The sequence below is a fragment of the Aspergillus puulaauensis genome, chromosome 2, assembly GCF_016861865.1.
Source record: "Aspergillus puulaauensis MK2 DNA, chromosome 2, nearly complete sequence".
Lineage (NCBI taxonomy): Eukaryota > Fungi > Ascomycota > Eurotiomycetes > Eurotiales > Aspergillaceae > Aspergillus > Aspergillus puulaauensis.
In genome coordinates, this window is record NC_054858.1 from 3618215 (window position 1) to 3631933 (window position 13719).

At 51.5% G+C, this 13719-nt stretch overlaps 5 protein-coding genes across 5 annotated transcripts; 1 reads left to right on the top strand and 4 right to left on the bottom strand.

The window, feature by feature from the left end:
• Positions 1-466: 466 nt before the first annotated feature.
• On the bottom strand, positions 467-2893 carry APUU_21483A (putative mRNA splicing protein (Prp39); the record flags this gene model as incomplete). The annotated part of the gene is made up of 4 exons (XM_041700239.1): positions 467-1880; positions 2376-2479; positions 2544-2759; positions 2825-2893. The coding sequence occupies 4 exons, from the start codon at positions 2891-2893 to the stop codon at positions 467-469; spliced, it is 1803 nt and encodes a 600-aa protein (XP_041553245.1).
• Positions 2894-3312: 419 nt separating this feature from the next.
• APUU_21484S (mitochondrial 54S ribosomal protein mL59) lies at positions 3313-4018 on the top strand (the record flags this gene model as incomplete). The annotated part of the gene is made up of 2 exons (XM_041700241.1): positions 3313-3882; positions 3977-4018. The coding sequence occupies 2 exons, from the start codon at positions 3313-3315 to the stop codon at positions 4016-4018; spliced, it is 612 nt and encodes a 203-aa protein (XP_041553246.1).
• A 378-nt stretch (positions 4019-4396) lies between these two features.
• hxB (putative molybdenum cofactor sulfurase protein (HxB)) lies at positions 4397-6955 on the bottom strand (the record flags this gene model as incomplete). The annotated part of the gene is made up of 2 exons (XM_041700242.1): positions 4397-6783; positions 6853-6955. The coding sequence occupies 2 exons, from the start codon at positions 6953-6955 to the stop codon at positions 4397-4399; spliced, it is 2490 nt and encodes an 829-aa protein (XP_041553247.1).
• Positions 6956-7573: 618 nt separating this feature from the next.
• Positions 7574-10562, bottom strand: APE2 (M1 family metallopeptidase; the record flags this gene model as incomplete). Its single annotated transcript, XM_041700243.1, has 3 exons — positions 7574-7705; positions 7759-10129; positions 10198-10562. 3 exons carry the CDS (start codon positions 10560-10562, stop codon positions 7574-7576), a joined length of 2868 nt encoding a protein of 955 aa, XP_041553248.1.
• Positions 10563-11353: 791 nt separating this feature from the next.
• APUU_21487A (high affinity methionine permease) lies at positions 11354-13259 on the bottom strand (the record flags this gene model as incomplete). The annotated part of the gene is made up of 6 exons (XM_041700244.1): positions 11354-11777; positions 11839-12001; positions 12056-12320; positions 12370-12820; positions 12877-13108; positions 13160-13259. 6 exons carry the CDS (start codon positions 13257-13259, stop codon positions 11354-11356), a joined length of 1635 nt encoding a protein of 544 aa, XP_041553249.1.
• Positions 13260-13719: the final 460 nt, after the last annotated feature.

The window sequence follows — 13719 nt, forward strand, 5'->3', positions numbered from 1 at the left end:
TCAATGAAAGAACTCAAGGCCTCGATCGGGGCAAAAAGAAAGGCGGAAGGGCATCAATTTATACGGGTGGCAAAGAGACCAGAAGCGCAATCACGTGATCATTAGATTTCTACATTCAAAACTCACTCGACTGACGAGGTAGATCGTGAGGAGCCTGCTACTTAGTTATAAGAATACAATGGAGACAGTGTCCAAACCGACGATGTCCACCCAATCCAATCACACGTTGTCTCGTTTTCGGAGCAGCATAAGACAGACCTGAACCGCCCTGCTCGAGCATTGAAATCGCTGGAAGGTGGTGAATAGTTCAAAAAAAGACGTAACGTAAGGTAAAAGAAAACAGTGGTGTTCTACACAGGGTCAAAGACAAACCAGAGACCTTAGATGGGAACAGATCCGTTCATGCTATTGTGTCGGTGATAGATCGGGTATAGCTGCTATGTCTTGCGGGATTTGTGGTGTCGTATCAAGCCTGGGGGTTCGGGAAACCGCCGTTAACGGGACTCTGTTGCTGGTAGTAGTTGTACGGATTGGCTTGGGGTGCAGCAGCGACTGGTGCAACGGGAGCGACGGGGACGACGGGAGCGGCGGGGGTCACGGGAGTAGCATCCTGGTGTACGGCTTGAGGAGTTGGCTCTGTGCCTCCAGTTTTCGCCTTACAGACAGACGCGGGACCATGAACTTCCCTGTCAAGTGTCATGTATTCCTTTGCAGCATCTTGGGTACCGCGTTCAAGCAGGTACACCATATAGATCTGAACGAGCTCCTTGGCAACGTCTGTCGAGAGTGCGCTCTTCGACCGGATATCCTCAACCACTTGCTTTATCCGCTCATATTGAGCTTCCTCTGTTGCGGCGCTTGTAGGTTGGTCCAGCTCGAATGTGAGGTAGCTCTTCCAGAACGGTTGGCTGCCCCAGTAGAATTGCTGGTTGGACTGGAAAACTTGGCGAGCCTCCTCGGCCGAGCCCTTGATCTTCCACAGTAACCGAGCCCATTCAGCCACAAGGGCGGCCTTGGTGCTCAGGTCCGTTTGTGGAGAATCCAATTGAGTTTTGTACACTTCGATGCCGGAATCAAGACCCCCATGACGACGGCATACATTGGCTAGCGAGACAATTGTTTCGACGTGGTCGGGGATGTTGATGAGAATAGCTTCATGGATTTCCTTGGCCACACTCACTCGCCCAGACATCTCTTCAAAGTAGGCATACTGTAGGCGGGTTGCTGGGTTGGCGATTGGAACATATAGATAGCTTGCGCGCTGGTAGATGTTGCGCACTTCCTCTTCCTTCCCAGGCTGAGCAGACATCCATCTAGCATAACGCTGCCAGAACTCATCGTAATGCGCGCACGTCACGAGGCATCGTTCATACAAGAACTGTGTTCGTGAGTAGGAGCCTTCAGTCTCTTCAAAGTCGAGATACTTTCTCCAGTTGACCAGTTGGCCTTCGTCCAGTTCTGTGACATGGAAGTACGGGCGCTTTATTTCTGATTCGTATGTCCAGCGTTTCGTAGTCTCGGTCTGTGTCGTGGAGAAAATTTCGAGATGATGACTGTCGACACGAAGACGCAAGTCGCGCTCGATTTCAGCATCAGCCTTTGCACCAGGAGGAACCTGTCCTGCGGCGGCGTCCAGTTCAGCACGGAACTGTGACAAGAGATCGTGAGATGCCAGCTCCGCCAAAGGACGCATCTGCGCGAGCTGTCTGTAGCGCTCAAAGTAGCGAGCATACTGGTGCATCGGAATCTCAATGACGCGGCCTAGGATCCCGAAAATCTTGTCAAAGGCCTCGACTCGTTCCTCGTACTCGATATATTTATCCCAGAACGGGTGTGACAGGAAATCTAACCCGACACAGTTCGCTCCGCGCTCAAAGAGCCTGTAAAGCATGACTGTTAGCGTTGTTCCAAACGGGCCGAGCCGGCAAACGAAAGAGAGGGAGTGGGAGGGAGGAGAGAGCGAAATGACAAGGATGGCAAACATGAGCATTTAAAAACTTTCAGTGCGTGCGAGCCCAAACAATTCAACGACTAGGAGGATCAGTTTGTGGAGAGGCTGCTTTCCCTGCTCTGCATCGAGCTCAGAATAAGTACCATCTAACAGGATTCGTGGGCCATGGTGTCGGTGCAAGGAAAATGGTGCTGATGTTCAAATTGCAGTTCTTTTTTTCTACGGGGAAGGGAAACAGCCTGAAAACACCACGGGTGAGAAGTAAACTCCAGCCGAGTTTGGGAAAGGCGACGTCTCACCCATCTTGAGGGAGCTGCTGTCAACGGGCTTTGCGTCATGCGCATCTTGCCCCGTCATGATCACGTCGGTGCTGTATCGGTAGTGGTTACAGGGAAGGAAAGGAAACCAGCGCTAGTCTACTTACTCTCTGATGATGTCTGTGTCGTGAGATGTCTCCGCTTTGAAGGTGCAGTAGTTGGTCCATAGATCAACGGAGGAAGAAATGCTCGCAATGCCTCGCTCGTACACCTAAAATAAACTGTGAGTAAAATGCATAGTCGGAGGGGGGTCACTCCTGTAGTAAGACACATACCATATCCGCCGCCTCAGTTCCAGTGATGGAGAATTCCAGGTCGGCATATTTCTTCCAGTATCCAAACAATAACGGGAATTTGGCGAGGAACCGGTCGTAGGCGTTGCGCACCGTGGTGATCGCTTGCGGGTTGGAGTTTCGGTTTACACCTCCCTCCAGAGCCTCTGCACCACGAACAAGTCGTTCCCAGCTCTCGAAATTATCCGGATCATCGAGCTAGAGGTGAACCTTGATTAGCTTCCAAACTGGCACAAGCACATTAAGAGGTTATCGCATCATACCAGCTCAGTTTCTAGCTTCTTAAGCTCTGCGTTCTCCTCCTCGGAGCCTCCAAAGTTGTAATCCGCCATGTTGGCCGTCAAGACTGCAGAGTACAAGCACCGTTTGCGAAACAGCCGCCTGAGACAACGAGATACCGCAAGGCTGATAAAAAGAAGGAAGAAGTGATTGAATCGAAGATACCCGTAGACAGTTAGACGGGGAAGTGGATTTCCAATGAGTGCAAGCAGGATGTCTTAGACAGAGTCGTGAACAGAAACAATGAAGCTCCGAGATCAAATCGAATCCCCAGCCACGAGAACCGAACTGGAATCGCGCGCCGCCCTTTTTTTCTTCCGCCCCCCAATTCGGTTTAGCGCCGATTCTGCAATTTCTCAACTCCAAAAGATAATCGTCCATCCACCCCATACAGTGCCAACGATATTATTCTCCCGCCGTACAGCCTGAACAATTGCCACGCCACGGAGTACTGGCCCTTCAGTCACTTACAATGGCCACCCCTCAGGCAGCAGGCACGACTAGCATGCTCACCCAACTTCCCATCCGCCTCCGCAACTTCTTCGCCCGCTACCCTCCCCAACACTACTCCGCGGCCGTCACACCACCAGCAGAGCTCCCACCATCGCCCACGCCTACAGAAACAGAACCCCTTCCTTCCCCATACACACCAAACAGAGACGCAAAGGGCTACAAGCACGAGGACCCAAAACTCTCGATATCGCGAGCCCTCCTCCAATCTAACTCGAAACACCCGAATCCGTTTCTCCCGCGCAAGAACTACCGCACGGGGAAATGGCAGGGTCCTCGCTTTGGACTGCGCCAGCAGGCGGAGCTAGTGAAGCTCGCTATCAGATATAATGTTGAGGGGTTGCTGCCGCCGGGCACGAAAAGTACCGAGTATAAGGAGACGAGACGCGCGGAGCGCGGATTGCAGGTCAAGGGTACTGGTGTTGGACAGAAGGTTAAGGGTCACAAGTGGGAGAGGACTATGGAGGGTAGACTTGAGGATAGGAGGAAGGCCATGACTGAGATGCCGGAGTTGATCAGGTTGTGGAAGCAGGTTCGTCTCATTTTCATTTCCCATTTCACCACCACCATCATCATCCCTACACCATTCTTTCAAGAGTTGATTACTGATTGCTTTACTCGTATAGAGAGGTCACGGTCGTGGGTGGAAGAAGTGGCCCAAGAGGTGAATTGCTCGCGTTTGCATTGGATGAGTTGTATAATGTACTATCTACGGTTTATTTTCGGGTCCTCGGTTGTACAGCTCGCTGAAGGAGACTTTGGATTGCACAAGGACACAGGTTTTACAATATTCGTTTCCGTTTTCGCTCGCATGTACTGTACCAATAGATATTTACTTGACTTCCATATACGAACTTGTGTGCAAGACACACTGCTTTACTTGATACAGGAGCGTGATCCCTACTTAAATATCTTCGCGACAAGGGTACATTCAATATTCAATATTGAGTAAAACACCCCCAAAAAGTAAATTCTGCTATGGTACATACATGACGCTATGAACCGGGATACGGTCATCCCAAAGAATATCAATATCAACATCAACATCATGAATCATTATCATAAGACGGCGTAACAACATCCCCAACCATGACGGTCCCTAAACACTCACCCTCACCAGCAGGCGAAATATGTCTCCCAAATAGTATCCTCCTATCAAGCTTTCGCGTTTTTGCCAAAGTAGCGTAAGGCTCTTCACCGCGCTGGCCAGAATACTGGTCAACGCAGACCATCTGGCATCGCTCACAAGAGCCTAGAACATTAAAGCGTAGCTTCTCGGGCCCAACATCCAGCGATTCCCAGGTATCTTCGATGTATGGTCTTTCGGCTGTTGGGAGGTTCTCTGCCACGACGACGTTGGCACGGAAGACGTCCGCGGCGACGGCCTTCTTGCTACTGGGAGAGTTGCTCGGAGTGTTGGACTTGATGGATTCGTTGAGGCGGTTCACGGATGAACGGGAGACGAGGAGAAGGGGGCTTTCGTTGGCGAGGAGGATGGGGCCAAGGTTTTGGCGTGTGGGTGTTGGTGAGGAAGAAGGTCCCTGAGGGAATGAGCCTGGCATGATTGGGTTTTGGAGGCCGTGGTTCTGAGTTCTGATTTTTGTAGTACAGGATCTGGTCGAGGATCGTGGAGGGAATCTTGCTAATGTACAGGGTACTTCGAGGAAACTTGTGAAGAAATTAGATACCGTTGTTGAGGTATATGCTTGGAGAATCACTTTGTCGCCGCAGACGGTGGACGGTTTGGAAGAGTTCTGACATAGTGAGGTAGTAATGGAGTTGGTGCTCATGCGATTGAGTGGGATCTCGAGAGCTTTCCCTTCAGGGGAATGTGTATCCCCACAAGCGATGCGTAAAATCTCACGTTCAAGGTCGACTGTTGGCCGAATGAGCGCCATGCGAGGGTACCTCTTCTGACTGAGTGTTGCACCTGTACCCTGGTGAATAAGACACCATTCCCTGTCCCAGGCTAATCCTTCTCGACGCACTTCCCACCGCTGTCCATCCGGTATTCGGAAGGCACCACAACTTTTTATCGGATAGACGGAAAGACTCTCGACGTAGAAGCTGGGTTGCTGTAAGGATACATCTCCCATGAGTGGTACCAATAAGCTTTCCGGGGGGTTATCGACATAAAACTCCGCTAGGAAAGCCATAAATTTGTCGATATCTCCTTTGCTGCTCATAGCACCCAAACTAACTCGCAATATCCCGGTTGGCCACTCATCCATAATGTCGTTGGCATCTCCGCACCGCATCCCAGCGGAGAAATGGCGACGCATATCAGTCCCTGTCCAACCTAGGTTCGCAGCTGTACCTCCCGGGTTGCAAAGCGTTCCAGACCTAATCTGGATATTCTTGATGCTTGCTAGTCTTTCCACCTCGGATTTACCAACCCACATACCACGACTGTTTCTTATATTGAAGGAAGCAATTGGACCCTGAGAGTGGGTTTGCTCAGTCGAATTGGGTGCCGTATAGAGATGGCAGACTTTTGCCCCATTATAATGCCTGAGAGCAGCCATTCGGTGGCGCAGCTGCTTTGCAAGGAATTGCGTATGGGAAGCGACATTGTGCATAGAACCATATAGACGACGGTGAGTCTCAAATGCCGAATCCAGAGCGATTATGCTGTGGAACGGAAGCGTCCCATCCTCCAACCGTTCATGAATCGAAGTCTGCTTCTTCGCGTGCCACGGATTCACATCGGTCAGAACCATGTCGACCGTGCCGCCGCCAAAATACTTCCGGTTCTCAAACACACCACCCGCATCCTTCCGGACAATTAATGCACCAAGGTCCGGAAAACCGAAGATCTTATAGAAACTAAGGACCGTGAAATCTGGAGCAGACGTAGCATCGCTGAAATCGAGCGGAGACGTCGAGACGAAAGAAGCCGCATCAAGAAGGGTATAGACACGATTATCTGTATCTGCATACCGACGGCGTATCTGCTTGCACCATCGCATCGGAAATCGACGTCCATTCATATTTGACTGTGCAGGATACGCGAATAGGCCAGGAAACTCTCGACCCGCTGAGCCCAGCTCGGAAATCCACGCTTCCACATCCTCATCGTGCACAAAACACCTAGATCCTGCCTCCGCAAGCTCCCGGGCTCCAACCAGACTGGTATGGGCATCGACATGGTACCCATACCAAAAGCCGCGTGGGGAGTCCCGAAAAGCGTCCGCAACTAGTTTAATGCCAGCAGTGGCATTCGCCACGAAAATAAGATCAAACTCGTTCGGGTCCGCATTGAAGAAGCGAAGTGCGCGTAGACGAATGTCATCTACACGCTGTGCCGAGAGCTGCGACGAGGCGGACATGGAATGGGGATTCCCATATAGATTCCCGGTCAGGTCACGGCTGAACGAGTCAATCAGAGACTTTGCGTAGAGCGTAGTGCCCGCATGGTCGAGGTAGGTTGTGTCTGTAGAGTCCAAACTGATTAGCACGCCGATGTCATCTTAGATGACGCTGGGGCGAGTGTTGTACTGACCTTTTAGTAAGGGATATTCACCCTCCCGGATGACGTCGATGTCGTCGGAGTATCCTGAGCAGTATGCCATCGGCGGAGCGACACTGCCCTTTGAAGTGCCCATATTTGTAGATGTTTTGAGAGATCGGCACGATGTTGGAGCATTATCGAGGGTGGTTGTGCATCATTAAGAAGGCAACTGGGGTGGCGAAGGGATCTGGGAAATAGGTATGAGAGGTACAACTGTCGCTTGACCAATAGTGGGGAAGCCCAAAGTCGGGGAAATACTGAACTTCAACCACGGTTCCCAGAAACGTTTCAGTGCTCTGCTGATGAATACCACGGACAATGAATGTCGGTTTGCTGTTGGTCTGAGTGTCGGAGGTTGCCGACGAAGATGGAAGACGTACCCAAGGACGGCACCGACCGAGAGCTCCCTACTTATCGCTGCGGAGTAACAATATTCTTGCAAACTGCCATTTCATAGTTGTCTACCTAGTATTGCTCAGGCTTGCAAGTTACCCTAAACAAGGAAGTTCAGGGCTCCCCACTCTTGTCACCGTCAGGAAGCGGAGGGTGGAAATAACAGCTATCTCAGTTTGTCTTCAAGTCTACAGGCGTTATTTCTATTGCCACAACCGGGTCCTTTTTGAAAAGTGGTGAATTTCTATAGTATTGGGTGCCCATGGACCATGGACAATTATTTATACCTCCTTCGCTGAATTAATACACTTTGCTCGGTTTAGAGCTTGCCACCTTCCTTGGAGTACCCCTTCGACTTCAACCAGTCTGCAACATCTGCACGGTCCCGATGAACCCAGCTGACCTTGGCGCGGATTGCGTCGAGGCTTTGCTCAATAGCACGGTCAAAGCCCTAAAAAAAGTGTTAGTCATGCGCAGCCTGAACGGAGAATACAGGAAACTTACCTTGGTATCCTTGTTGGCGAAGAAGTTCTCAACATCCTTCAGCTGCGCCTCCGTACAGAATGAGGCAGTGCATATTTGTAGAACAGTTCCGAGCATGCCCAATCCAGGGGGCAGGCGTTGGTAGAGGGTGTCCCAGTTCTCCTTCACCCAATTCCATCGGGCGTCAATACCGGCGGCGTGGGTGCGGAGTCCGCCAAGGGGCATGTAAATGTCCTGGTTCTTGACCTCGTCACCCAGGGCCAAGCCGAGAGTGCGTTTGATGAGGGCTGGATCTTCGGCCGTACCAAGGCAGCGCAACGCCGTGGTCTTCTCATCAGAGGTGGGGGCATTGCGGAAGCGGTCATACACAACATTGTACTCCTTTTCACCGCCGTTTTTCAGGACGATAGAAAAGACGCTGCCGCGAATGTTAGGGTGGATGGCACTGACATCACCAGCAGCGAAGCGCTGGAACATGTCCTGGGCGGCCTTGACTACAGTCGGCTCCTGAGCATTGCCAGCGGCACTGAACAAGAGGGCCTTGAATTGTTGTAAAATATGGTCATCCTTGTCGGAAAACTCCCATCCTAGCTTCTGCGCCTTCTCGCCGACCAAGGCACGCTGGAAGGCCTCCAATGCGTCCTTGGACTGGGAATCCTCGAAGATCCAAGCGGCACGCAGGGCACCAATACGAGTCAAGATCTCGTTCCAAACAACAAATTCAGGCTCGCTGTCAAATCCGGCGAGCAGCGATAGCAAACCGGACGTTTTCTGGTAACCAGAGGCAGCCAATGCGCCGGCGTCAGCAATCATACCTGCGCGATCCTCAACAGTAAGCAGACCCTCCTTTGCAGCGTTGCCCAGCTTGGTTAGATGCTCAGGGGAGTAAGATGTGCGGTAAATTGCGGTGTGATCGGCATTGAGCTTGTAGAAATCGAGATCGGGAACCTTGAACTCTCCCTCACGCGTTGACAGCACGGTGTCTTCGTCAACTCCCTTCTTTGTCCGCAATCCAAGCATCACAGGGAAAAGAGTCTTGTCTTCCTCAGGACGAACGTCACCCGTGCGGAGGAACCGGTTCTGCTTCACCTTGATGGATGAAGAGCTTGGGTTTTCCGACACAGAGACGACTGGGAATCCAACATTCTTGGTCCAGATATCCATGACCTCCTCCACGGGCTTGCCACTAGCATCCGCAAGGGCCGACCACAGGTCGCCGGTTTGTGTGTTGCCGTAAGCGTGCTTCTTGATGTAGTCACGAACACCCTGCAGGAAGGTGTCTTCACCCAAGTACTTTGAGATCATGCGCAGGACAGATGATCCCTTGGAGTACGAGATGGCATCAAAGATCTGGTTGATCTCGTCGGCGCGCTTCACGGGCACTTCGATGGGGTGACTGCTGCGGAGAGAATCAAGGGAGAGCGCACTCTGCAGGTTGTCGATGACATATGTTTGCCAAACCTTCCATTCGGGGTAGAAGCTGTTGCAAGAGTACCACGACATCCAAGTAGCAAAGCCTTCGTTGAGCCATAGACCGTCCCAGAAATCCATGGTAACCAAGTTTCCAAACCATTGGTGGGCAAGCTCGTGCTGAACAGTTTCAGCAATGCGCTCCTTACGCGACGCACTGCTGGTCTTTTCATCCAGGAGCACATCAACGATACGGTAAGTGATCAAACCCCAGTTCTCCATAGCTCCAGCACTGAAATCGGGAACCGCAACCATGTCCATCTTTGGAAGAGGGAATTCGTTATCGAAGGCCTTTTCGTAGAAGGCAAGCGTCTTGGCTGCCAAGTTCAGAGAGAAGCGGCCATGTTCAATGTCCTGATCCGGTGTAGCATAAACCCGGATGGGAACACGGAAGTCCTTGGTCTCGATATGCTTCAAGTGGCCGACAATGAAAGCCACCAGGTATGTAGACATGACCGGAGACTCATTGAACTTGACAATTTTCTTCCCGCCCTCAATGTCCTTCTCTGAAGCAACGTCCATGTTGCTCAAGCAAGTCATGCTCTTGTCCGCAATCAAATTGACAGTGAACTTAGCCTTGAGCGCAGGCTCGTCGAAGCAAGGGAAAGCTCTCCGGCAATCGGTCGGCTCCATTTGAGTAGACGCAATGTATTTGGTCTCACCGTCCGACGTCTTGTAAGATGAGCGGTAGAAACCGGCCATGTTGTCATTGAGAGAACCAGTGAAGGTCAGTTTAAGTTGAGCTGATGATCCGGCGGGGATAGCATCCGAAAACTTGATTGTAGCCTCTTGCTTGTCATTGTTGAGGGAAATCTCGGGTGACGCGCTGACTACTGATCCTTGAGAGGACACGGCAGCTGTGTGGATGTCGATTTCAGTAGAGTTGAGGGAGATGGACGTCGTGTCTTCGACAACCTGTAAGCTACATGGAATTGTCAGTTTCAAGGTCCAGTTTGGGATCGGTCATGGAAGGGTCGTAGTGCTACATACTCGATGACGACAGTTCCGTCATATTTGAAGGTCTCAAAGTTCGGCTCAAGAGTCAAGTCATAGTGGGTTGGCTTAACGTTGGCGGGGAGAACCTCACGGTCAGGGACGTTGGTCGAGCCAGAGACCCCAGCACGACGAGAACCACACATCCTGCGATACGAGCAATAACGTTTTGAAGACTGAGATAGGGGGGAGCGTCGAGAAGGGCGGTTGGCGCGAGGTGGAGAGAAGGAGGAAGGAGGGGCAGAAGCTGAGACAGAAAGTAAACGAGAGGAGAGGAGGGGTGCTGCTCTGGGGGGTCGAGAAAGCGGTGGCCGTGCTGAGTTCAGCAGCTGCGGCAGCCGCGTCGATGAGAGGCGACGCATGAACGAGAAGGCCCCACCCAGATATGACAGATGACGGAAGAGCGAGGGACTGAGTTGGAGTAAGGAGTGAAAGGGGGGAGAACGTTGGTACGGGAGGGTTCCAGCTCCAATTGGCTTGAACAATGAAAACTGAAAGCTGTTGAGATCGGGACAAGGACAAAGAAAGCTGCAAATCTCAATCCCCAGACGGCAGAATGAGCACGGCCGCGGTTGTTTTTTTGCGGTAGGCGGTCGGCCTGTCAATGAATGCCATTGTAGCCTTATCAATGCCTGACCAGCCCATCCAAAAACAGCCTAGTCTGTCACGTGTCCATCACCGGCCGGTCCCATAAGTTGACGCCTCGCCCGCAAACTCTTCTAAAAAACCATACATATATCATTCTTTCACGCAGCTTTTCTCTCAGCAGATGCCGATAAACCTGATATACGGGTTTAATAGCAAGGCATGTGCATGTTAGGCTGCTTATGCAGTGCTTGCCAGACCGTACACCAGCCAGTTTGAGGAGCCCACGACAATTACCTCTCTTGCAGGGGATTTCCTGGGTGGGCTTCCATAGACGGCTGGGACATATACACTTATCTTATTTACTTTTTGTTGTCTCTTGCCATATTTTATTGTGGATCGTAATAGGCTCGTTTAGTCCAGAATGAAAACTATTATGCAACCCCGTATAATAACGCCGGTGTCATAAGAAATTGCTATGCTATGCTATGCAACGCAAATTAATTATTACAAGAATATAATCGCTTCCCATAGTTAACGGTCGATGCTACATTACTCGAGCAAACAACTAAAAATCCACCGCAGGGCCACGCTGCTGCGCCTTAACCCTCGCAGTGGGCAACTTGGTAAAAACACTCCTCGACCACCCGTCCGCATCCACAACCGTCTCTTTAACCAGAACATACCCCCCGAGTCTCGGCATTGCAACAGCCCAAATAAGATAATATATAGCGCCCGCGCCAAATATCCCTAATGCCACCACGCAGTGTAGGTAGTAAGGCAGCTGCTCATAGACGTTCTGGTCCTCCGTCGGCGGGATATAGGGAGCAATCACGAGATATAAGTTTGAGAGGCAGAAGAAAATGGTTACCGGGAGGGTTGCGCGGATGCCGGGGGACCAGTCCGGGAAGTTTTTGTCTTTTGTAAGGTAGATGTAGATGAGGCCCAGGGAGACGAAGAAGTTGACGATGGCGAGTGGGTAGGAAATTAGGCTAGAATTTGGTTAGTATCTTTTATAAATTTGGTGACGGTTTGGTTTAGGGGGAAGCATACTTGACGAGGAAGTTGTAGGCATCGCCCGGTGGAGGGGCGAGCATTATGATGACTGAAACGACCCAGTGCTCAAAGAGGCCGGCAGCAGGGGACTTGAAAGGCTTGTTGCTAGCCCAGAGCTTTGAGAGGGGGAGAACACCTTCGCGGCCGAGTTCTTGGACGACTGGTGGTTAAGTTAGCGGTTTATCCGGATTTTGGGAAAGGGATGGCAACGTACTTCGACCTTGGGAGAAAATGACGGATAGGACATTTCCAAAGGCTGATAAAGCCACGAAGACAGACATGACTTTCTCTGCGCGAGCCCCGAACATGTTTCCAAAGAAGACCGCGGCCACGATCTGGCCTGACTCGAGCATCTGGTCCTTGGGGACAGCTGCGAAGTAGGCGACGTTGCAGAGCATGTAGAGGATACCGACAGACCCAATCGCCATAGGGGCAGCGATCTTCAGAGTACGCGTGGGGTTCTTGGTCTCGCTCAGGGCCTGGTACATGTTAGAGGAAAGCAATAAAGGAACAACACGGCTAACATACGTAGTTGGCATTGGAGTAGCCAATAAAGGACCAGATGACATTGTACAGTGCCATGACGACTCCATATCCGCTTCCAGTGGTTCCCTCGAAGGCATTGGTGAAGTTGTGAGGAGTCTCAATCTTAGTATGACCAGCCAAAGCCACCCAGCCGGTAACGACGATGAAGACAATGATGACAAGCTTGACAACCCCAAGAAGGTTTTGAAGGCGTAGACCCCATTTCAATGCAAACCCGTGGATCAAGAACGCGGCAGTTACACACGCCAGTCCAATTCCACGCTGGTTCCATCGGTCGACCTCCACGTCTGCCGCGTTGAGGATGTACTGTCCAAAGACGACACTGTTGCTCGCAGCCCATCCGAGCAGGACGGCGTAGGCCGCGAACATTGCCGTGGCCAGGAACTTTGGCTTCTTGTACACATACTCGAGATAGTTCTTCTCACCACCGTTTCTAACCAGGTCAGCATCAACATGGTCAAACCACACCATCTCAGAAGTAGAACGTACTTGGGGATCGCAGTGCCCCATTCCAGGTAGACGGCGGTACCGGCAACAGCAATCAAAGTACCAGCCACCCACATGAACAGAGAGAGGCCAACGCTTCCAGACAACGACAGAATCGTGCTGGGGGTGGCGAAGATACCGGTCCCAATGACTCGGTTGAAGATCAAAAAGGATGCACTGACAACGCCGATCTGGCGGCGATCTTCGGGCGTTGTATCGAAAATGTTCCCTTCGTCTGTAAAGTGTTAGAAAAAGAATACATAACCCGCGTCAGCGCGATACCTACACAATTGAGTGACACCATCTGCACGGCGAGGGCCGTCTTCAACGGCCTTCGTCTCCGGTGCGATCTCATTCTTAGGGGCCTTTCCCGAAGTGATATCCATCGTGGAGCAGGACACAGATTGGGAGGTGAAAAAGAGAGGAGCAGGTTGACGAGAGCCGGGCTGTGGCGTGGAAAAGTATAGATATATAAGCTGGTGGTGATGATGTGCTGCGGTCAAGACTGATGCAATCAAATCACGCTCACGCTAAAGCCTCAGGGTCGTATACAGTGGAAGGATTGTGGTCTCGGCAACGCCGCGACTCAGAGTTCAGAATCTGGGCATCAGGCAAGTGAAAGAAAAGGTAAATCAAAAGCTTGGATCGAGAAGGGTCGAAAGTCGAGAGTCGAGACTGTCAAGTAAGTAGGTGCCGGGGAAAACCGAGCCGCCAGCACGCGATCGCCAGGAGAGTCGGCCGGCGAACCAGAAAGAACGGGAGAGGCAAAACTCTATACAGAGTCGGGCCCATCCAGAGTGCCCGGGCCATGACTACAAATACTGTACGTAGTCGGGAAGGGCTCGG